This window comes from Lissotriton vulgaris, unplaced genomic scaffold (assembly GCF_964263255.1).
Source record: "Lissotriton vulgaris unplaced genomic scaffold, aLisVul1.2 SCAFFOLD_1411, whole genome shotgun sequence".
Lineage (NCBI taxonomy): Eukaryota > Metazoa > Chordata > Amphibia > Caudata > Salamandridae > Lissotriton > Lissotriton vulgaris.
Genome location: NW_028250719.1, coordinates 328,163 through 353,758, shown reverse-complemented (window position 1 = coordinate 353,758; position 25,596 = coordinate 328,163). Strand labels below are relative to the sequence as shown.

The following is a 25,596-nucleotide window of genomic DNA, read 5'->3' as shown; positions in this document are numbered from 1 at the left end:
ATTTAGTTGGTTAGTGAAGAAAGGCAGTCATTTCCTTAGCCAGTGTCATACATTATTTTCGGGAGTTTGAATTTCTGATCACACCCTGATTTTACCACCAAGTGCTCCAGATTATTTTATTCTGACACTTTTCTTCTGAAATATACCACGGTCTACTTATCAAATTTGAAGTCTTACAAAGGAATTTTTCATGATGCTAAGAATTTACCAGCTGAGGGTTTCCTTCAGAAAGGAGATACCTTGCCTGGTCGTTGTTTCTAAATGATTGCTTCCATTTCTCGATTCCTCCCTACCTGCTTCCTACCTTAGTGTATGGCTTTAGTGTCGGAACTCTGTTTGTCACATCAGTGAAGAAAATTAATTTGTAGACCCGAGTGCTTGGCATAAGATATTCCCATTCTACTCTGGCTTAACATCCCTGCTGATGATGCCAGCGATACTGATGCACTAAATAGCTTCTGTGACAACCACTATTGGGTAGAAGTTGACATAACTATTTCCATTTGAAAAGGCACATTTGCAAGTCCTTGATACATGTGACTAATAACATTTTCTGGCTCCTGCTGCTGAGTGCCATGGTTCTAGGTTTCACTCACTTGAGTGAACCTTAAGACAGGTAAGTGTCTATTTTATCTAAATTGGTCTAAATGCAGTTATGATTTTATGGCTTTCTATAATCATGTACCTATCTGTCAGACTGAATCTTATGAACACACTTGGGGAAATATCACTGATCTCTAGTCCGTGTCGTCAGTATCCACTCTGCCTTGATCAAAGTTTTTTTGTTTTTTTTTTGCCTCGTCGTTTTAGCATGCATATGTTATTTTGTTCAGATGCGGTGGATCATTGGAATATAATCCAAGATGTTATTAAGCAATTACATGCTGCTTGTAAACAAAAAGATTTCGTTGTTTACTACTTTTGTAAGTGGGATTTTGTTGGATTTTATCAGTAGTAGAGTTTTATTTAGGTGACCTGTTTGCAGTAGTGACTATGCCTAGCTTCAAGAGCGGATCTGCTAATGCAGAAGGCACTAAATTATCCGCTGATCTTGCGCAGACGGGTCTTTTTATTTCATGTTTTGTTTTTTACAATGAGGCACTCTCACAGCTACTTGGCTGTTGTGTTTCGATACTTACAAGCAGCATGTTTGCTACATTAAGGCATCTCCATAGTAGCCGGTCTGCCTTTCTGTTGAGTCATAAACGACAATACAAAGATATTATTAATATACTTTGATATCAATGTCAAGATGTTCCATGGCTTTCTTACCCAAACACGAATTTGGAAATTTGAGTTTGGGTGTAGGCCATGTTGTTCCATTATCAGTGTTTGCCTCTACTGATTAAGCATGCTTTGCTACCGTCACTGAATGAGCACTGCCCCTAGAGGATGAAATCCCTCTTGGTTTACTGGATATGTCTTTCAATTCTCCCCAATCTTGCCTCATGTGTGTTCTTGTCCTTGTTCATGTTAGTGCTTCATTTGGTGCATGTATGATAAAAATGCTCAACAAATTGGTTCCTGAAATTAGCTGTTTGTTTTAAGATGCATAGTGTTTTGATATTTTGCGGAAGACATTGCATGTGTTTGCCTATTTTGTGGGGCACGGCAATCTTTTGAAGTGTAACTAGGTTGCTTGTAATAAAATTCCTTCTATCTTATGGAACGGTAGAAACGGTATTCAGAAAGGTATACCTACGCCTGCATTGATGTACCAACAGTTTGCTTTTGTCACATTGCCATGGATTACCAATACATGACAATATATTTTGCAAACATGGATTACTTATTTGTTGTTAGCATTAGCGATGTTGATGATCTGCACATGACACTGTAATATTCATGGGAATCCGTGCTCTAAATATCATAATTTTTCTTTTAGGGAACATCAGGTCCTGATCCAACAACTGTGTTTGTTGATATGAGAGCACTGAGACATGACAGGTAAAATGCGTAATGCAATCCTTTGATCCTTAATGTGCAGAAAATTGACTATATAAAGAAGGCACTAACCAACGAAATGGAGCCCGATATAAAGTTTTTTTTTAGCAAAAGAGTACCTCTGATTGCTTTGCCACGATATCGTAGAGATTTGTAAAATGCATTTTTTCTACCCTTTGCAAGTTTACAGATCTCATCACCATTTGTGTTTGCTTGTCATACACATGCATCATGTGCCCCTAGTGCCTCTTTAGAGGCATGGGTTATGGTCTCACCCTGGAGATACCCATTAAGGGACCTTCTCTCAGGGAAGCCAGGAAGGGTTTCGCAGCGGTCGAAGCGCCTTGGGACCCTACGGGTAAGTAGTGCACTATATAAATGCCTATACATTTACATTTACATTTACATTTACACAGTCCGGTCCCATCTGGTGGGCTGGGCCTAGAGAGTGGCATACAGTCTCAGGATTGTGGGGAGTAATGCAATGGAATTTCATTGGGGCACAATGTGTGCAGCATCGTCAGATTGGTACTGTTCTTACATTATTACCAGATATGGATTTATGTTCCTTCCCTCTTGACCAAAAATAGGCCTGTATTCTGGTACTGGGATAAACTCATGATGATCAACTTCATAGTAGTTATAGTTAGCTTGTTCAAAAATGACTGGATAAGGCAAACTGGTAGGCATAGTATCTTGGCCCTCTGGCCCTTCATCATTAGGCAACATGTGATGATGTAGCTCGAGCATCCTAGCACTTTAGCTCCAGCTGTACCACTGTCTACTTAATGTTCCTCATCTCATTTTCTGGATTGGTCTTTAACAAATCTTTGGGAAATGTTTAATGCATGTTTTTGGATTGTAAGGAACTAACAAACTGTGGGAGGACCATGGTAACATTCATATAGGGTACCTCCAGTCTCATAAATATGGTTTGAAATGGATACAAAGATTGCGTACAGATTAATCACAGCAGTTGCAGAGATGGAGAGGGATGCTAATACACCAGAAAACCTGATAATGCCTGACCTCTTCTTGTAAAGGATTACATAATTAACTATGTTTTATTTTTGTAGCCTCCTAAAAAAATCTTGGAATCCGGTTGTTTTGAGCTAAAAGCAAAAATGAGTGGCATGGAAGATTTTAAAATATTTTTTTTAAAGTCCGCAGACATACACTTTTGCATGGTAGACCCTACCAGTGACTCACAACGGCAAAATATAATAACTTTGTAAAAGACATACCAATCTATTTAAAATGAGAACTTAATTTAAGATCTACAGCTGCAGATGGTCATTTAAGATATGAAGGCCTGATACAATGTATTGCAGTGGCAGTAAACTACACAAAAGCTGTAGGTTTATCAGCTTTGAAAAGCAATGATTCAGTTTTTCGTGAATTTTTTGTTGTCTCCCAAATCTCTAGACTGGCCAATAATTTGTAAATTATTCTTCATTGCTTGTAAAAGTAAAACAGTAACACCTGATAGTAACTTAATTGTTACAATTGCTGAAGCAGTGGGGAGTAAGTTAGCTAGTGCACAGAGGCAAATAACCAGGGAGTCTTTAAGTAAAGCAAATAATGTTAGATCACCCGCTATGTTTTCAATCACGCTTACAACCTAATTGTTCATCTTACTCTAGGGATATCTATGTACACCAATTAAGAGATGTAATCAACCCACTAAATTATGATGGAAAATACATTTTCTAAAAAAAAGAAAAGTTCAGCTTTGCCAAATCAAAATCTTATTCTACATCTGATTGCTACCCGATCTTTATATCCCCAATAAAAAAACGCTGCCTTTTCCAAGAAATTGGTGTTGTCTGCAAAGTATTAGAAAACCTAAACTAGTATTTTGGTCTGCATACGTCAAGGTTGCACTTCAAAAAGTTATCTAATTTTCTAAATTTGTAACCAAGAATTCATAATCTGTGTTTAAGGCCTGATACGTTGATTAGAGCTACATTCATCTGCTGCCTTACTAGAGTTCTAAAAACTGATGGTTGCTCCTCAAAAGGAAATTGGTATTCATCCATCTGTTAAGCCCCAATTAAGTAAACTCACTAATTGTGGGACATAAAGAAAATGCAATAAAAAAATAACATAGAGGTGTGTTAATGGGAAGCTGGCAGATAACTTCTTTAAGCACTTCGCGGAAGTGCTTAAGTGATCCCAAATGTGATTCCAACTGTGGTACAAGTAAAGTAGTCCACTATTTTTCTAAAAAAACATTGTCTTTAGACATAAGGTTGTTCCTAATAGTGAAATACCACCTTTCAGGTACCATAATGAGAATTACGCATCCCAATATTGTAATCCTTGCTTGGACTTATACAGGTCTGTTCTCATTTTCCTGACAATTGAATTGCTAAAAAGTCTATGGTTCCTCTTGATGTACCTACTGGTCAATTGTTTAATACCACTGTTTTATTGCTATACTTGTCATCTTCTGCTTATACAGGCTTTTTCACTAACCACCAACCATGCAACCTACTCTCCTTGCTAATGTGATTGCTCCAAAACTGCTAACACAGAGAGCTTGCTTGTCAGATGCCTTGTAACTGTTTTTACTTGGAGCAGTTTATTGAGTTGGATGACACATTTTTATAATTTTGGTAATTTGTGTGCTGAATTACTAACATAAAGATTATCTTTGCTCTTGCCTAAAATGGATGAGTGGGGACTTGATCAGCGAACATTGGGTTGCGAAATGCTTCATACGCTTCTTTGTTTACTGCTCTTCCTCCCAGAACATGTCTTGATATAGAACATGAAAAGAACAGTGGAGTAGAATGCTCACAAGAAGAATGCCCCGTGATTAATTCGGGCAAACCCAACTTATACATTTTTGCTACCTAATAGATATACATATATCCTCTATTCAGCCTAACTGTAACGGATGGAGGCAGGTCACTTCTAATTTTCCATATTAAATTGGAAAGAATGAAACTATTCTACTGTATTGAAGTCGATGGAATGATTCACTGGAAGTGTCTCTTGGACTTGGAAGTCCATTTTATTAACTTTTCTTGAATGCACTTCTATTGATAATCCAGAATAGTAGGGTGTGGGGTGTTAAAATGGAAAGGGGGAGAAATGAATACCGTAATAAAATTCTACTTGAAGGGCTTTATCAAATGACAACATTTCTCTATCCTTTATTGTAGAATGCAATAGGATACAGACATTGTTTCCAATAAATTCGATCCGCATGGCACAAAGCACCCTGTCATACTCTGCACCTTGTGATGCTATAGATGGAATGGATCTAGCAGTTCCTTTGTCCTTCCATGCCTGCATGAATTATCTTAGTCTATGCTGTGGGTGGCATGAAACTCACCATAGCTTCTTTGTCTTTATGGCTTCTTTTTTTCAAGGTGCACATGACTGATCTCTTTCGAACCATGCTCTTGTCTCGCCTATGTTAACATTTTTGGGGCTGGGCCTGCTCTCTGTCCTGTGGTACATGGGTATGATGTGGTAATGTCTGCTACCTTCTACCCAACTGCCTATATGGTTAAAGGAACCTCAAGCTTTGTAGGAAAGTGTTCCCTCAACTCACGTACATGCATGTTTTTCATTACTTTAGGCTATGCGATCCACACCGCCAGTCATGGGTGTATTATTTGTATGTTTCAGTACCCTTAAAATATTTTGTTTTCTTTAATATATGATATTTTTAAAACAAATTCTTTGTTTTTCAGAGTTCGCTTAGTGGAAAGAGGATCTCCGCATAGCTTGCCTCTCATGGAATCAGGAAAAGTAAGTTCATAGCATAAACTGTGATGTTAGCGTCTTACTGTACTATTGTATTTATTAAGTTGAAAGCACATGTTAAACACTCATGTAAATGTGCTACTGTATTAAAATATCAGATTTTTAAGTATTAACTCGAGTTGGGTGTCCTCCATGGGTATGATGTAGCCTTTACTTAACTTTTTTATTTGACCACCTGCAAGTCCACATTTATGCTGTACACTTACACCATATCATTGAGTTTCATTTGACTTTTTGGTTGCCTTTGTGTTGTGGGTGGCTCTTGTGTTGTGGGTGGCTTGGAAAACATTAGTTTGCCATAGTTTGTCAGGACCTTCTTCATTAAGATCATTTTTGTGTTGTGAATAGCAACATAAGGTGTTGCCAAGTCGTTTACTTAGGCAGAAATTCAGTGCAAAGGATCTAGTGTCGCTAGTTTTCAGAGGTAGAGTTAGCAGTGTGACTGCTAAATTACAACATTGCAGTAAAGGAGTACAATCCAATGTATTCCTCTTCAATTTGACATTTTGCCCACAGGAAACCATGCAAGAAAGTTAAATGTCCCCTGTCCTGAACTTGATATAAGAAGCAAGAAGAGGTAGATACCGCCTTCGGTATTATAGAATATGAGCTTAATTGAGTCGTTGTCAAAAGTGCTCCTGCAAGGCAAGTGCAGGATAATTTAGAACACTGTGCAGTACCAAATCATAAACAACTGGACACTGAGGCCTTCAAGATGAAAATGCCTGGTAAGCTTACATCCTGAGAAGCAAAGCGTTAGACTTCCACCTCTCAGGCTATAGCCACATTTGATATTCCCAAGAGTGGATCTATTGCTGTGACATTTCTCCCTCTCTTTCTTGATAGTACCGCTGTCATTCAATCACCATGAATGCCGCTCCATTCCAAGACACCAAGACATTTTATAATCAGGTTATCGTGTCATAGAGTGAACTGCAGATTGTTTACAGCTTCTTATAGATGCATTGAACATGCATTGTCAATGTAACCAGTTTGTGTGGCTCAACTTTTATTTCAGAAGGTGGTCCAAATTGTTTTAGAATGAATTACTGTGAGTGGTGGCTTGTCCAGTTTTTTCAAGTGAAAATTGTTTATCTTCTGTCAGATCCTGCCTGGAGTCCGAATCATCATTGCAAATCCAGAAACGAAGGGTCCCTTAGGAGATTCTCATCTTGGTGAGGTGAGTGAAAATCACCACTGTTATACGAGGCACAGTTCAGACATGATCAACTTCTTTCACACAGTAATGAAATTAGCTTGCATTTTGGATGCACTACATGTAACAATAGAATATCCTCTCTTATCAAGCCATGTAGGAGTTGTGTGACATTGCAGAGAAGAAGCCAACAGGTATAGATAGTAGAGTGTGGTGTCATAGGATGTCAAAGTAACCAATATAGTCTTATACGGTACAGTTACAGATAGTCTTCTTGAGAGAATATATTTTTTCACTCTTTCTCTCTCACCCTTCTCCCTTAGCTAGAACAAATTGTTGTAGTAAAATAAAGCATCTGCCACATGATAGAATTAATCCAACTCCTAACACCTCCATTGTATTGCTGGGCTTTTATTAAACTGTATTAGCTTGCTCTTACTTTATGTAGCCCACCAGAACCTCCCAAAACAAATTAACTGTGGGTTATGTAAACAATCACAGCATCGTGAAGTCGGAGCTAGGTTGAAATCTGCTATATGCCGATTAGAGAACTGTACTTTTTCTAGTCGTTTGTTCTCTTGTTATCATAAAACAAGATTTGCTGTGGTATGATGAGCTACTTAGTGTTGCTGTTAAGACTATTTTGCATGCATTTTGCCTTTCTACCCCTGGAGAAGTTATGATTGTGATAGTCTAACTGTATTTTAATCAGGTCTGTCTTTTCACTAGTGTTCCCTATGCTGTATAGATGAAATCATGTTAAAGTGGATTTCCCTTATTATCCAATAGCTCCACACCAAACTACTAACAATAAATGGTAGCAGCAGAAGCACTATACGTCCCTAGGCAAGTTCTTATTTGCCTAATTTAGACAGAAACTCTATAGAAACTGTAACAGATTAGCAAAAATATTAGCTTGGCTACCGAAACGAGAATTCCTTAGACACCCTATTATGAGTATAAGAGTTAATACTGGGGCTCTGCAAACCACTTGGAATTTGTTTAATTGGATTTTTAAGGACTACCTCGAAACATTCATGTACTGCAGGAACAAGGCCATGGTATAAATATCTTACCGATTGGATGTTTGCCAAAGAGATTTGCATGTCCATGATTAGGACAGAGAATAAATTGTCAGAAGATCTAGTTGATTAAAAGGCGCTGTCTTGTACATTTAACCCCTGCAGCAGAAATGAGGAGTGGCTGTGATCTTCCCTCTCCCCACCCTTACTGCCTACCTTCAGAGCGTTATGTTTATCTAGGAAACCGTACTATCTACGCTTGTAGTCAGCCAGAACTGAGAGACTGCTGCATGTGGCAATCACACAGCAACCTGTGGCTCTGGACTTGACGCCTTTTCTCATTCAATTTTTGTCTTATCTGCGTGTTTGGTTTATTTTCTTTCTCCTTCTACCTTGCCTTTTGTATCTCCCGTGCGTTTCATTTATGTGTGTAATGTTTGTACTTGCTATTTCTTATTATGGAAAAATACGTAACTATTGAAACGTACAGCTCTGCAGTTAGACTGTACTATTGACACATGTATTTTTTTCATTATTTAAAGATTTGGGTGCACAGTGCCCACAATGCCAGTGGCTATTTCACAATTTATGGTGATGAATCCCTGCAGTCTGATCACTTCAACTCGAGGCTCAGCTTTGGAGACACCCAGACAATATGGGCACGAACTGGCTATCTGGGGTTCTTGAGGAGAACAGAACTTACAGATGCAAATGGAGGTGAGAACAAATTGTTACTTTTATAATTTAATGTAGGGATTGGTGTGATTAGGGAAAATGTATCCAACTGCTCTGCCACTTATTAAAGCAGTTACTCGTTAGGTTATTTATTTTGCACACTATCAAAATGTTACACTTATAACTGTTTTTAGTGGCTTTATAATAAAACTGTTCTTGACTCTTACTGTAATCCAAGTTTTGATTTCCGCGTGTCTCCCTTGTTGTATGCTTTTTTCTACCTTAAATTCTTTTTACTGAGTTTGCTTGCATATAGCACAACATTCAATTCTAAGAGTGTTTTGTACCTCTAATTCTAATTTTAATTCTCGTAGATTTGACTCCCAGTTCATGTACTTGTTTAATTTGATTCATCCTTCCTGCTCCAGGCCTAAGGCTTTCACTCCCCTGCGGAAACCAAGTCATGCATAAAAGCCGACCTTGGTGTTTTCTTCCTTTAGGATGATAAGCCTCTTATCCTTGCCGATCCAGCAACCAACACTACTTTGAGCCTCTGAGTCAGCAGGCTCTACTTAACAGGATCCTACCTCTGTTTCCACTGAAGCAAGTGATTCAGACAAAATCACTAGCATTAGTGTTCTTTTGTTGTACATGGGAGTCTATTTGTCATTGACTATTAGGCCAGTCATCAGTTGTACGTGATCCAGGACTGTTCTCCTATATTTAGTCTTTGATGACCCTGGACAATCTCTGCTAGGGGAACCTCTGGGTTCAGTTCCTCAGTGGGACTGGTAGCGCCATAGGCCCCACTCAATTTCTTTACCCCTACATTCCATTGAAGCAACTTTGCCAGACATGCTACACACTCTTACCCACACGTTATACTTCCAGTCATCAGAAGGCACCTCATGGACTCAGTGAAAGTGTTTAAAACTAGTAATTATTTAATCAATTGGGGTGTTAAGTGGTGGGTGAAAAAAATCAGATAATTATGCTTTTCATATGCCCTTCACATAGACCAATTATCTACCTAAGAATTTGATTTGCTTACATTAATTTATCAGCCGTCAGTAAATCATATGATGAGTACAGGTGTTCAAGCAGTCCCCCTACTCTGACCTACAAATCATTATAATGTATATTGTACTCAAACTTAGTTTTATGTTAGCGTGCTAGCAAAGCTACTGTTTATAGTATTGCTCTAGAGTATCTAGAACATTATTTGTATATTTTTAGTTTTAGGCTACACGTCAATGACTGAGCCATATTATGATGTAAGAATGTCTGATCTCTTCTGACTTTGCATCTGATTATAGGAGCTGTTTCCAGAGAATAGTGTGACTTTTTTTACTAAATGATTTAGGCACTTCACTATGCAGGCACTTATGGATAATAGTTAACATCTTAAAATGCCCTCTTGCTTTTGCAGTTACACAAAGTAGGGCTGGCATCAAACATGTGACTGTTTTGCTTGTGTGCACTTGAAATAAGCTGAATCCAGGTTGTGATTCTGGACACACGGAAGATGTGTTTGTTGAAAATGGGGAGTCTCCCCAAGAGAGCAATCATGTAGTAGAGTGTAAAAATAATTAGGGCCTCAACAACATTGGGCAGAGATTACAGAAGGTAGGGCTGTATGGATTTTCTGCAGTTTGATGCAGCAGACCCTGACTCCTTTGTTGATGTGAGGACAACGTTGTCCACAGCCCACTCAACTCACAGATGTTTCACTAGATTTTAATACTTCAATAGGGTGAGCTGGCTTAGATAATAAGTAAAAGACAAAAGATGATTTTTAAAGCCCAGGCCCATTAACTCTTTCACTTTGTTCAAATTGACCCCCAATAATTCCTACTCCATGTTTCATCTTGATCAGACTCAAGCTAAACTTAACTGAAGAATCTGAAGTGTCTTGATACTTGATAAGAATGAAATTGTGTGTAAGATGAAATAAAGGCCAACTGTTGAAGGGATGAAAGCAAAAGCAACGTTTTGCAGGTAAAATGGGAAGGAAACTAGCTTACCTGATTAGGTGCATTTCTTCAGAAAAGAGGCTAACCATCTCCATGTGGGTGGGTCAAAATTGGCTCTTCGTTCCGTCTCGAGCTCACGTGCAGCGGGGAGGTGCAGCTTCAGAGCACAGGAACAAGAGGATGTCTTCTGGTCTTGCGTCTCTTTTTATCCATCTTCAGGGCGGGCGTAAACCCGCCCCTGCCTGCCCCGAGGGCGTGGCCGGCGGCGTCCGTGTCTAGGCCAGCCCACTCAAGGGCGGGAAAAAGCGCGCCCCGGCTACGCCGCTTCGGGCATACCAGCCGAGACGCGCCTCCCGCCCAAAAATGTCTTCCCGGGGGGATCGAGGCACTCTGCCATACGTTCGGGGGGACCGAGTGGTCGCCCCTTTCCATATGGCTGAGATACCCGCCACCCCCTCTCAACACAATCCCCAAATGAGGGAAACCGGAAACGGTTCTTGAAGTTTTTGGAAGTGGGAGGGAGTGACCCTCCCGGCCGTATTTATTAAAAACAAAAAATTAGAACATTTAAACATTAATGTACAATTTCATACCACACTGCGATGTTTGGCTAACCTTAACAGATTCTCTAATACAGAGGTTCTCCTAGCCGATCTAACATCCTACAAAACATTTACTTGAAATATTGAAATTGTACATCCTAACGTTTAAGGGCCAACGGCAAGGTCGTAACCGGTGTCAAGATCCCTAACCAGACATACCCCCCCCACTTGGGAGGGGCGACAGCACTGAGGCGTACTCACGTGCAACTACTACAATTTCCCTTGTCTTGACGGGGGCACTTATCAACTCGACGCCAGTTAAAGGTCGTTCGAAGACTCGTGTGAGGTATCTAGAAGGTATCGTAGACCTCCCCCCAACCCCACACAACTTACCGCATCTGCCGTCGCAGATGTCACTGGCCCCGGGAAATTCCCCAGGAGGGGGCTGTAACCCCTCCTACACAGGAAGGGGCCTTGACCGCCTTTCCTCTTCTTCCGGCGACCCATCCTTAGAAGGGACCGCCTCCCCGTTGAGGGGCCAAAGGCCACCTCCCCCGAGCGCTCCCATCCGTGTTGGGTGACGCCCACTCATAGGGATCTTCCAATTAGTGCTCACCGATCATGACCTTACCGCCACAGGCCGGATAGTTGACCGGCTATCCGGACCCCCCACAAAACTCCTACCTAAAGGTCATGTTTCAAAGATTTCAACCATGCTAAGAAGTCTCCTAAGAACAACTCATTCCCCTCCCAAGACAAATGCACACCATCCCCCGAATACATCCTGTCATCATTAATACAGCTATGAGAAATAGAATGCAATGTCCTGGAACGGAACAACCTACTCACTTTATTGTTAAGCTTTCTAACAGAGTGATTCAAAGCAGGTATAGAGATAGCCCCCCGCCACACCTTTCGTGGAATCAAATGGGACCATGCAATCGTGCACCCCGGAACTCTCCTCGCCAACCAACTTACAGTGGAAAGCATTGCCTCCAGGAGTAGTCGTCTACCGATGGTGACCAAATCATTGCCCCCAACATGCACTATAACTATAGACGGCGGTGACCTTGTCCGCCCTAACAAACCCTCAAAAAATGTTTGAAACTGGTCAATACAGAGACCGCCCCTTCCGTAGAAGGACATCCTGTACCCGTATTCCCCAGCTACGTGAATCATGTCACCTGCTTTGAATACGTCTGCGGCACGCCTCACGTATGAGTGGCCCACGACCCACACCTCCTTTTTCACAGCCGGTGATGTCTGACCGCTGGCCCGGTGTAAGGTCGACTGCATAGTCCGCCCCGCCTCGTAGGCTTGCGTAACTGAAACCAAACAAAAACAAGAAGCGTGAGTACAGAGTACATAATTACAGCTTCACAACATGTGCAACCGCACATATCTTTTATAACAATTGGAGGACCAACGCCCCATTCGTTTCACTTGCTCAACATTAAGACCCCTGGCTGTAGCTTCCGTAGCAGCCCCTATCCGAAAGGAATGGGTCCCAAATTCGCCCGGGTTCAAGCCCGCAGCGGCAACTGACATCGCAAGCACCCGCTGAAACTGAAATTTCGTCAGTGGGGTGGCGTCCGCGTGTCTTAACAAAGTCCCCCCCCATGATGCCACCCTTCGTGCTAGGTAATCCTCTAAACACTTTACCGGACATATGGAGGACCCAGGAATCCTGCGTATGATGACGCAGTCACCCATCCCATCCTGGTCAGTCTTAGACCTTACAAAGGAGACAGTCATTGTTTCTCCCCTGATCTGAACGTGTTCCCGGCACAAACCCCCCGCCACATCCAGTTTGTTCCTTGCAACTAGTTCGCCTACCCGCATTGCTCCGTGAAATGCCAGCGTAAACGCGGCTCGGAACAGCACTGCCTCAAACTGAGATGAACATGTGGCAGGAAGTGTAGCCAACAACTGGGACAATCTATCCAAACCTATCGGGCGCCTTTCATCTACTCTGCGACCCTCAAGGCGTTGCCACCCACGCAGCGCTTTCTGTACAACGAAGGACGCTGTTGGGTCCTGGATAGCGTGTGCTCTGGCAACAAAGGAAATGGCAGCACGATGCCTCTGGGCCGTAGCCACCGATTTCCCAGCCCTACGTAAGGACATCAGGAAATTCACCACCCATTCCTCATGACCCCAAAGTCGCTCTCTATCACTCCCCAAAAAGGCTAAATAGGCCCGAAACGCCCCTTCATATGCCTTCCTCGTCCTTGGTGCTAGACTCTCTCCCACGAGGTGACGAAGTTCGGGGCACCGAGAGACCAGAGAGCTTCGGTAAAGGGTGCCGGCTCCGGGTCCGCTGAGGGAAGGAAACCCGCAAAAGCCTGCATTTGAAAACGAGACAGTGCGTCAGCTGCCTGATTCATCACCCCTGGCACGTGTTTTGCTCTGAATAGCACGTTCAATTGCATACATAGTAAAACAATTTCTTTAAGCAGTCTTAAGATCAGTTTACAACGTGCTGCCTGACTATTGATGCACTCGACCACAGTCATATTGTCCGACCAAAATATGACCGAGTGATTTTTGAACCCATCGGGCCATGTTCTCAAGGCCACCAAGATGGGAAACAGTTCGAGGAAAGCAATATTACTCGTCAGACCCTTCTCATGCCACCAAGTCGGCCATCTTTGTGCCGACCATTTTGTGCCGAAAATGGCGCCAAAACCTATGCTTCCCGCCGAATCTGTCCATAGCCCCAGCTCCTCAGAAGACACGGCTGGTTTGTTCCAGACGATTCTACCATTGAAATCCGCCAAGAATGCTAACCAAATACGCATGTCCTGGCGGATCTCGGCAGATAGTCTCGTGCGATAATGGCCTTCTTTAAGGCCGACCATCGCTTGGGCAATTGAACGGGAAAAGGGGCGGGCCATTGGTATCACCCTCAGGGCAAAATTCAACTGTCCCACCACTTGCTGTAATTGTTGCAGCGTAACTTTTGATGCATTTATACACAGTTGCAGCGCAGCCCTGAACTTCAACACTTTCTCGGCTGGCAAACGGAAACACCCCTCAATGGAGTCCAACTCGATCCCCAGAAACTCGAGGCAAGTCGTAGGACCCACTGTTTTACCCGGCGCCAATGGCACGCCTAACTGTTTCATCAACACACAAAATTCGGCCAAGGCCCGGCCACATTCAAGACCCCCGGCTGCCCCAAGAAATAAGAAATCATCAAGGTAGTGCATTACATCTTGGAAACCCGTTTTCTTAGTGAAAACCCATTGTAGAAAACAACTGAATTTCTCGAAATAAGCACAGGATATAGAACACCCCATTGGCATACACCTATCCATGTAATAACAACCCTGAAACATGAAACCTAGGAGACGCTGGTCGTCTGGGTGTACCGGGAGCAATCGGAACGCTGACTCGATATCTGACTTCGCCATCAGCGCCCCGGGCCCCAGGCGATTCAAAATGGCTACGGCCTCATCGAAGGATGCGTACCGCACCGAACACACTTCTGGATCGATTGCCTCATTTACGGAAAGACCTCGTGGAGCTGATAAGTTATGAATTAGTCGGAACTCTCCAGGGTCTTTCTTGGGGACTACCCCTAAGGGAGAACAAACAAAATTCTGGACTGGGGGTACACTAAACGGGCCAGCGACCCGACCTCGAGTCACCTCTTTTCGGATCTTTTCCTGTACTACGGTTGTATGCTGCAGGACGGAAAGTTGGTTTTTACACTTATCCACACCCTGAAAGTCCCCTACCGGGATGCGGAAACCATACGAAAAACCGTTTCGCAGCACCCCAGCAGAAGTACGATCCGGGTAATCACTGAGCCAAGGGATCATTGCCAGGGTATCAATGGGAGTGGGTAAAGGCGCCCCTCGGACTATATTAGACCTGTTTGGCACCTCCTCTCCCCCCGTTATCACCCGTTCTGGCTCTGCACGAGGCCTCAGGATGGGACGACCCACAACCACTACATTCATGTTTGAATTTACACGATCCCTGCGGTCTCGTACATTTTCCTCTGTTGTAATTAAAACAGAAACCCTTTCTTCCGGTATTGCCGGTAGGTTTCGAGTGATCGTCGGCCCCCGAACCTGATCGAAAGGGCGTCCCCGCATATTGTCGGGAGGATTCACCCACATTACTTCCCACCAATGGCATTTTTAACATCCCTGACTCCTTCATTTTATCCCAGGTCAAGGCATCATAACAATCCCAGGTTAAACTTTTATTATGCTCCTTTTCCTTTCTGAACATATTATCGTAAGAAAACCAATGATTCCCTTGGTGCGATGTCGAGTACCCCATGATTCGTGATTGGTAGATTGGGAACTCGGAAAGCAACTCAGGCCTACGTTCGCCCAGGATTGATGTAAAGATTCCCCAGGCATTGCCCCAATTGGCGATATTCTCATTCACTTTAAAGGCGGCCATTTTTGCGCGCCAAACACTCGGATGCATTAGGTCCTTCTGACTCTTTACATGCTCCACCTCATAATGATCAACGAGTAACGAAAAAATGTTCACATACTCCCCCGCCCAAATCTTTTCCTTAATTGCCAAAGGAACATGTTGCCCCAACTTTTCTCTCCGAGAGGGTGTTGACTCATCCCTCGCGATCGGCAATGGCCGCTTACCTGCACCTGACGCTGCCTCTGTGGTCGCAACCGTCCCTGGTGTCTTGTCCCCCACTGCAGCCGGCACGGGCACCTTGGCTGCTTCCCGCTTCTCACGCAATTGCTTAATCAGCTCCTGCGCTTCGACAGCCGTGGCGCCCTCGTTACCTTTTCCCAACCACGCTGCCAATTGTGCTGCCAACTCGGGCGGCATATCATCCTCGGACACGGGGGTGACCGGATTCCCCTCCTCTGGCACGGGAGTTGGAGCCTCGAGCGGAGCACTGGGACCGGGGATCTCCTCTCCCGCTGCCCCCCTCCTGGGCCTCTTGTTTTTCCCTCCCGGGGCTGCTCCCGCCAAAGGACGTTTTGGACCCCTTTCCTCATTCATGTCCACCCGCTTCCTTAGCTCGGACATCTCCTTCATGAGAACACGCAGCATCTGGTCGGTATTCATGCGCTTTCCAACCTTCTTCGGCATTCTCCAACAAAGTAACTGAAAAACAAACAAGAACGATTAAAACGCTCAAAATTGGCTCTTCGTTCCGTCTCGAGCTCACGTGCAGCGGGGAGGTGCAGCTTCAGAGCACAGGAACAAGAGGATGTCTTCTGGTCTTGCGTCTCTTTTTATCCATCTTCAGGGCGGGCGTAAACCCGCCCCTGCCTGCCCCGAGGGCGTGGCCGGCGGCGTCCGTGTCTAGGCCAGCCCACTCAAGGGCGGGAAAAAGCGCGCCCCGGCTACGCCGCTTCGGGCATACCAGCCGAGACGCGCCTCCCGCCCAAAAATGTCTTCCCGGGGGGATCGAGGCACTCTGCCATACGTTCGGGGGGACCGAGTGGTCGCCCCTTTCCAAAAGCAACGTTTTGCAGGTAAAATGGGAAGGAAACTAGCTTACCTGATTAGGTGCATTTCTTCAGAAAAGAGGCTAACCATCTCCATTTCAGGTCACAGGCTTCCGACACCATCTCAGCTCATTCAGACTGGGGTGGGTGATAAATGGTGTTGAGAGCAATCTACAAATATAGTATCAGCAGAAGGGAGAATTTCCTATGATCCTCAGAGGCCCGAAAATCACTACTACCAGTGCTGTCTCAATCCCTTGCCTTGGTTGCAAGCCAGGCTGCTAAGGGCTAAAAAGGAAATACTCTTCAAAATGTTTCAAAGATCATAGCCAATGAGAAAATACCCTTAAGAAGATGGTGTTCTCTAAAGAGGGCTTTTCAAGTAATGGTGTCATTGCCTTTGAGAGTGGCTGGGACAACACCAGAGGATAAAGAAAGATCGTGGACCTTAGGAAAATAATAAAAGGAGATAAAATATGAGCGTTGCCTGTTACTGTTGTCAGAGAATCTCCCTGCCTACAATTAAACTTCGGGGTTTTCAGACTCTTGATGCATTCAGTGACATGGCAGAAAAGAGTTGAAGAAACATTGCCAGATTTGAAGAAACAATGCCAGATGGGTGGGAGCAAACCCTTTTCCAACAGGTACTCCCTGGGATTACAAATAGAGAGTTCAGAATTTTTTTTTTTTTTTGCTAAATGGGAATTGAATGCTTCGGATCCTAGGAGCTAACAGTTTCTAACTTTAATACTTAACAACACACAAAGTTCAGAACTTTCTGAAGCATATTTCAGGCAGCTACAATTTTATTTGAGAAGCTGTTTTTTTAAACATTTTCTTTCAATTGGGGGTAGAAGCCATGTCCCAAGAAACTGGTATGGAACTACAGAAGGGGAAAGGTATTGGAAAGACGCTTTGAATTTACTTGAGCTTTGTTAATATACATTTTATCATTCTGCCTTCTTCTACTCTAAACTTGCTACAAACTGATTTCCTGAAGACTTACCTTTACAATGTGGTTCAGCAAACATTCTTACCAGGTATGAAGGAGATACATTTAAATTAAACTCTCTGATAATCAAGATGCTAGTGGCAACTACCCTGTGCCACCAGGGAGTACATCTCTAAACATACTGGTGTCCTGTCATTATTTCAGTATCTTACTATTGCTTTGACTTAGCCTTACTTTTAACATTAGTAAATAAATAGTTTATATTTTTAAGATTACACTATATAATACTATACTTAATATTTACATTGAATTAGGTGGAATGTTATTTCTTGTAATTGTAATGTAATAAATATTAAGTCCAAATATTTGATATTTGTTAGGCTCAATTTTGTGATAGGGTAAAGGTTGAGGTTCCCACTTTTATTTTTATTCTGTTTACTTAAAAAACGTTTTCCATTGTAAGAGTTAGGACTCCCTGTTTTATTTTAATTTAATTATTTTCTTTAAATAGTTACAATTTAAATAATAGGATTCAGTTGTTTGCTTGAACTTAATTTCTCAATGTTGATGTGATTATGAATTTTACATATCGTTCTCTATTTCATATTTTTATTTTGTGTACTCTGATAATATTTGTAAGGTTTCCCTTTTTCTTTTAATTACATTTAATGCATTTCAATCATTATATAATTAAATTATTTCTTTAAGGCTACACTGTTTTATTTTAATTGTATGTATATTAGATTAAAATTAATTTGTCACTAAATAAATGATAGACATATGTACTTATTTGTAGTGTCAAACTAAGGGATATTTGGAATGTAAGGGTTAAATATAACCATCAGATTTGATGGTAGGTCAAAGTGCAGAGATATGGTGTAAAGATCATCTTAATGTTTTATATTAAGGGTCCAAGTATTAATAGGTTGAAGTAATGCTACATAGAGTATAATGGTGTGCAAACGAATAACCTACAATTAATTCAGGTTGTCAAGTAGTATCCAAGGAAAAAAATGATTTGCAGAACAATAGTATTGAGTTTCAACTGTGAGAGGTCGGTTCAGTCTTTTAATTTCTATTAGCCAGTCATATAAACATGGTAATCATTGGATTCACTGTGCCAAAGGATTAACTCTCCTTTTCAAGAGATGAAATCAAACATTAGACCAGGTTTAGTAACAACTGTAAAAAGAAATCTACTTAGCCTATACATTTGTATCTTTCTGTCTACAATCATCCCAACGTTCCCCCTATTATGCTTAGTTATGGCATATTGCACAGCCCTTACAATATGAGCAAGGGCAGAGTCGGATCATGTTTGGCTCTGCTCCAGAAATACAACAAAGAACTTAGGGGCAGATTTACGACCGTTTGCAACCGCAAAACTGGTCGGCCCCATGTACAAATCATATTTTGCGAGTCGCTAACCTATTAGCGACTCACAAAATATGGTTTGTAACTTGCTGTTACGAAGAGGCGTGGCAAGGGTGCCCTTTCCTAATAGAGAGTCTGATTGCAATGTACTATTGTTTGGTAACCGCATTTGCGGTCGCAAAACACTCCGTTTACCACCTACTTGAAGTAGGTGGTAAACCATTCACAAACGGGAAGAGGTCCCCAGGGGACCCCTTCCTCTTTGTGAATGGGTGTGCAAATATTTTTTAAGAGCATACAGTGGCCCCAGGGACCACTGCCTGCCCCTAAAAAATGAAACTGAAGTTTCATTTTTCTTTTTTAAATGCATCCCGTTTTCCTTTAATTAAAACGGCTGCATTAAAAAAAACTGCTTTATTGAAAAAGAAGTCACAGACATGGTGGTCTGCTGACCCCAGCAGTCCACCGTCCCTGTGAGTGCTAGCCATTTCCAATGGGGTGGCAAATTGCGCTTGCCTCATGAATATGGATGAGGCATGCAATTTGCGACCTCAAAGAATGTCTGAGACACTGTTATACATTCAGTTTAGCGAGTACCAAATTGCGAGTCGCAATTCTGCGTAGTTTGCGACTTGCTAAACTGAAAGGACGTACATCTGGCCCTAAATGATAAAGACTTTGCAGAGGAGGGATGTGCTGTTTAGTAGTCATTCTGCACAGAATTGAACAAGCTATGGGTTGATGGGCGCAATACACATATGCTGTATGATGGTTGATAAGTATTTTTGTAGAGTGCTAACGTGTATTTAACAGGCAAGATGTGTAGTGAACAAATATCAGTGTGTAATCAGTACAGTGCTTGAGAATGGTCACAGTGGAAATTACAGTGATTGCTGCCATCAAAAATTGTTTTTTTCCATTGTAGAGCGACATGATGCCCTTTATGTCGTGGGTGCATTGGATGAGGCAATGGAGTTAAGAGGCATGAGATATCATCCAATTGATATTGAAACATCGGTGATAAGGTCACATAAGAGTGTTACAGAGTGGTGAGTACTGTGTGCAAGCTGCAGGATATCGTGGGGAGGTGGGCGTTTTTCAAAGTTATTATTTCAGTTGCAGATTCCCAACAATTGGTGCTGGTAAACACTTGTCAAATAGTCCCACTATTATGACAGCGAAAAACTATAATGATCCATACCATCCATTAGTGCCACTGCATCACCCAACATATTTGGATACATGCGTGAACACAGAGTGGCCTAGATGCAGTTTCCTCTTTAAAAGGCAGTTGCATAGTTGAGGATATTTATAACTCACTTTTTTTCATTTGAGAAATCACCATGGTACTCCTTGAATCTCGAAATTAAACATGACTAAAAGCAGGGTTTGGGCAAAATAGGGAATACAAAAATTCTCAAATAACAATGCAGTCTCTAGAGGCTGTGAGATTAATTACCCTTCTGAAGAACTGAGTCCTCGTCTGAAATGTGTAGCTCCCCACTCCCTTTTAGGACCCATCCGATCACTTTATCCTATAACCGCTTACACCGAGAAATATCAAATTCATTTCTTTCTTGGGCTCCATCAGATCTTACCAAAGCCAAATTTTTTGGATAAGAAGGATAAGAACGTGCTAAAGATGGACATTTCTTATCTTTTCTCTAGCAATTTGCTCTCATACTCTGATTTCAGTGCCAGACCTCGTATATAAATCCTACACCAAAAAAGAGAGAATGAGGTCTGGTGCTTATTCAGGGTTCACCTCCACAAGTGTCCTTTGAGTTTGCCTAGGCCTCCAAATAATTACAGCTATACATATGGGAAAAGATGTCCTTCTCCCACTACTGGAGCTCTCTGAATTTATCAAGCTAAACCTCAGCTTTGATTGTCCATTTAGACTGGTCATCCAGGCAGTGTTTCTCTCGCCCTTCCTCTCTGATCCCTTCAAGTGCGGGGTACCATAGGGCTCCGCCCTAAGCCCTATGCTTTACAATATCTACTTCAAACCCTTAGCTAAGATGGTGGAATTATGTTGTTTGAAGATATCAGATGCTGATGACACGCAGCTCCTGCTCTCTTTTCAGGAAGAGGTTGTTAATGCCATTAAGTCTTTAAAAAAATGCTGCAATGCAGTTGGCGCCTGGATGGGCGAGAGCTACTGTAAGCACAATTCCGATAAAAGACGGTCTCTTTTTTTGGCATGAGCAAGATCCCAGATCCACTTGGCTTGTGGCCGTCTGAGTTGAGGTTCAATCCTGCCCCTTCATCCTGTGTTAGAAATCTGGACATCAAATTCGGCTATGTAATTTACCACAAGTCAAATTGGTCTTGGCTAGCTGCTTTGCCACACTATAATTTCTGAGAAGGATACTACTCTTGGTGCCTATGACCTTCAGTAAGTCGATTCTCCATGCCCTTATCACCGCCAAATTGGACTATGACAACAGTCTTTACCTACGACTGCCAGTATACCTTCTGCATTGACTGCAGATATCCAAAATGCCACCACACGCCTCATTCTCAAGGTTCCAATGCAGCAATCCGTGTCTGCCCACGTTCACCAGCTACACTGGCTCACTGTGGCTAGCCACAGCAGTTAATCTATAAAGCTTTTGAGAACAAAGGACCTCTAAACCTGAGGTGCAGACTCCAGGCTTAACCCCAGAATAGATCTCTCAGGTCTAATTCACAGAGGTTCCTTTACATTCCGGGAGTGGATAGGGCTAGGCGGGGAGGAAGAGCCTTCACTTTACTAAAAACAAAATTGTGGAATTCGCTGCCGCCCAGTCTACGGCTTGCTCCCTCAGAAAGACTCTTCAGGAAAGGTTTAAATACCCACCTGTTTAGTGCATAGTCTGGGGCTCAGTTGCTTACTCTGTTCTTTAGGACAGCCCTTGTTTGCTAGCTCTGGGACGCTCCTCCTGGAGCAGCCAATCGCTCTACAAATGCCCTTGACGTTATGCACTTTGGGAGTCAAGAAAAACCAGGCTTTTTGAACCAGTGGTTAAATCAGATGTAGCAGTCTGGAACACATCATGCCCAAAACTTAATTTCTTTGTCCTCTGCTGTAGTGTAGTTCCTAGTTTCCCACTAGGCCCTGCGCATTGGAATAACATAAACAGTAGTATCGACGTGGAACTGCTTATATTCCAGGCCTCCACTGACTATGCTAAACTTAATTGGGTTGTGTTACCAACTAGCTCAGAGGTCACTGGAAACTTTCTTCTCTGCATAGGAAGTGATCAGCTTCCTTGGCACAGACAAGAAGGGATTCAGTTTTCCAACAACCGTGCAACATGACAACTTTGCTCCTCAGATCAAGAGTCGATCTCTAGGGTCGTGTGAAACAATAGACATAGATTTCACTCAGTCAGTCTAGTGCAGTTTACTTTCACAGTATGTAGAGAATAGAGAGACGGGCGTTTATCAATAAAGGGTTAACATTTATTGAACAGTCTTTCTTCTCATACAAGAGAAATGTATTGCCACAATTGCAATAACTGTTATTATAAAAAGTACGTACAGTAAGATAAGTATTGCGAAATAGAACTGTAAAAGCATTGATATGGTTTCTTAGCCATACAATGGTTTAAAGGTAATAACACATATATACAGTCATATATACATTAGGCTAACATACTCAACTGGTGCTTCTAACTAAGCCTACCCCAGTGTGCCTGACCTAAGCCTAACACGTGAGAAGGGGGAGTAAGTAAGTAGCTTAAGTTAAGTTGGTTTTGCCAAGGTTTGTTTCAAGAATTCTCGTCTAAGGGTTTAGTCAACACCATACCTCTGAATAGAATGATGGAGGATTGGTATCTCCTTCAGGGGTCTCTCTCGATATCCCAGTCACCCGCGAGGGTAAACCGGAAGCGCCGGGACTGGATTTCTCTGCACGAGAAATGCAGCGGCTTCTCTCTTCAGCGCGTCGAGGAAGGAGGGGTGACAGCGTCCGCGGGCAGCTGGGCTGGATGTCTTCGCAGAGGACGGCTGCTCGGCTCCTCAAGCGTACTGTACCATAGTTTGCGCTGTAGCGGCGATAATGGTAATCAGCAGCTTCACCACCACAGGATAGCAGGCTGCAGCGACAGAGTGCTAGTTTTTACCAACACAGGGTCATGCAGGCAGCTGGCATCAGCAACAGGCAACGAACTCGCAGTTCGTATCTCTCTCCTTGCTTAAGGCAACGTTGGTAATATTTATACCTGACAGGTGCCGGGTTTGACGCAAGTTTGCTGGACATAAGACGTCAATTAAAGATGTCACTAGGAAGTGACAGTTATCAGTTGCTCATTAGAGTTCCATTACTAATCAAAACATAGCAAGCGGGGATTTCCAAGTTTGCTAAGTTTTTATCTTGTTGAAGAACTCGGAGTGTTATCTAGGAATATCAGATAGTGACTGCTGTACTGTCATTGCACTAATTGGTCGCAAAGGAAGTAGCAGAGAGTCATGCTGGAATGTGGCTCTGTTCGTGTGAGGCCAGAGATGACTTTTCAGAAAATCGCACTTGAACGGTTATGCCAATATAGGGAATAAATGGATTTATAGCCGAATAGGGGCATAAGGTCACAGTATCGATCAGGAACCTAGATAAGCACGCAACACTGCCTCCTTATGTCTTCCTGACTTTGTATCCCCAAGCAGTATTCATTATTTGTAAACCTTGCTCTTCCATCTACCCCTTTGACATCCCTCTAACTTTAGTACAGTTAAACATCCAGTCAGAACATAAAACAACTTTTAAGGTACTTCAGTCATAATGTTTGGCACGCTATTCATGTTGCTGGTGGTGGTAATTAGCATTGACTTAGGGGCAGGGTTCAGGCACAAAACTGGTATTGCTCACACATGTTTTTATAGTATTTCCCCTAAATTGAATCTTACCAAGAAGTGTCCAAATGTAAAGCATTGAAAAGTACTTGAACTAAATTGCTAACTCAATCTAACAATAAACCGATACCCTAGGCCTGTAGCCTAAAACAATTGACACCTAACTGTACCTCCTAAATCCTAATCCATTCCCTCCACCTAAACCTAACAACTTTCCAGTGCTTCTATACTTTTCTATTGGTGAGTTGTGTTGGAATACATTCCTGTCCTTTAAATTAGGCTATTTGAAGGAAACTCCAACAAATTAGTTTGTGTTGCCCTTTCTTCACCACCACTTCTAATCGATTACAGTGCAGAGGTCATCAGTAAGAGCTCAGTTGTTACTGGTGCTGCAAAAGTGTACTTTACTAGGGGTACAAGATGCTACTGTGAAAATATTGCAATTCACCATAAAGAAACATATAGGACAGACTTCCCTCCCTCGAATATGAACCAGGACTGCAAAAGGAAAATTAAGTTTCAGGGTTTTGATTAATGCCAGTAACTACACATCAATGTATTTGTACCTGAAAAACTGTACGCAAAGTCTTTTATGGGTAAACCTCATTACCATACTAGTAGTTCATCCTCTGTTCTTACGTTCTTGCGTCTGTCGTTGGCACCGGGATGACATCGCCGGAGTACTTAGACGCCAGCCTCGCGCGCTGACGTCAGTTATTCTTTTTTCCGCGCCAGCTACCGGAGAAGTAGTACCCTTTAGTCAATTTTTGACACAAACTTTTTGGATCTTTTGATCTGTTTTTCGAGTCGTTCGACTCCGACGGTGCCGGTAGAGATGCCCGGGTTTAAACCATGCGCCGACTGTGACCGACTGATGTCGGTTACCTACCCCCATCGCCGGTGCCTTCACTGTCTAGGCTTCGACCACGGCGACAAGGCCTGTCCCGACTGCCGAGCCCTGACGTCAAAGGTTAGGCGGGAGCGGTCCCGCAAGCGGCTCGAGCGCTGGCAGTCAGCCCCGCGCTGCTCGAGGTCCTGGTCCGGACGGAGTTCGAGGGACCTGTCGCGGGGTCGGAGCCACCATAGCTCCGGGAGTCGTCACCGGTCTTTGGGCTCCTCAGGTAAGCAGAAGAAGTCAAAGAGACATCATCGTTCTTCCGACTCCCCCCCGACGCTCCCGCGATGCGGCCGGGGGTTCGGGTGACACCGCCCACACGGCTCCGTCGGAGTCGCGGGCGTCGTGGCCTTCTTCATACCCGTCGGTCCCTGGGCAGAACGCGACGCCGGGGGAGATCGAGGCCTTCCTCTCGGCCATGAGGTCGCTCACTCCCCCCTCGGGTCCAGCAGGTACTCCGGGCCTAGTGGCCTAGTGGCCCAGCGGGTCGGGGGCTTCGGCCACGCCGCCGCTGGGTGCTTTGGCCCTGGCGCCGCCGGCGACTTTGGTCCCGGCGCCGCAGGTCCCCTCCGTTTCTGGATCCGGGTCGTTGCCGGTCGACCTGACGACCTCACCGGCGCCAACACCTAGGGTGTCACCTCCGGCGATGCCGTCCCCGATGCCTCCCTCGATTCGGTTACGGTGCCTCTCCCGACACCGAGGGGAGATTTCTACTTCAATGAACCGACCCCATCCTTTGACAACCCTGACTATCAGGAAATGGGTGACGGGGAGTATTGGGAGGGGTCTGAGGACCCTCTGACACAGGAGTGTCAGTCTCAACAGGACTGGGCAGGTTAGCTTGGGGATGCCAGAGGTCTGGACACTTCGCCGGACACTGGTTTTGTCTCCCCTCCTACTGTGGCTTCGGAGGAGGGGGCTACCTACAGTGTGGTGCTGATGCGGGCGGCCAAGGCTTTGGGCCTTGAGCGCCCCATCGCGGCCGTGAGGACTAACCTCA

At 43.5% G+C, this 25,596-nt stretch overlaps 1 protein-coding gene across 1 annotated transcript in view; it reads left to right on the top strand.

Annotated features, from left to right (window-relative positions):
- The window catches only part of DIP2C (DIP2 acetate--CoA ligase C (putative)), a gene marked incomplete at its 5' end in the record, with an annotated part of 296,244 nt that overhangs the window by 259,413 nt on the left and 11,235 nt on the right, over nt 1–25,596 (top strand). The window contains 5 exons of the mRNA XM_086950634.1: nt 1,886–1,947; nt 5,652–5,709; nt 6,830–6,904; nt 8,445–8,619; nt 19,791–19,914. Coding sequence (XP_086806760.1) covers nt 1,886–1,947; nt 5,652–5,709; nt 6,830–6,904; nt 8,445–8,619; nt 19,791–19,914 — 494 coding nt within the window. The remainder of the gene's footprint in view (nt 1–1,885; nt 1,948–5,651; nt 5,710–6,829; nt 6,905–8,444; nt 8,620–19,790; nt 19,915–25,596) is intronic.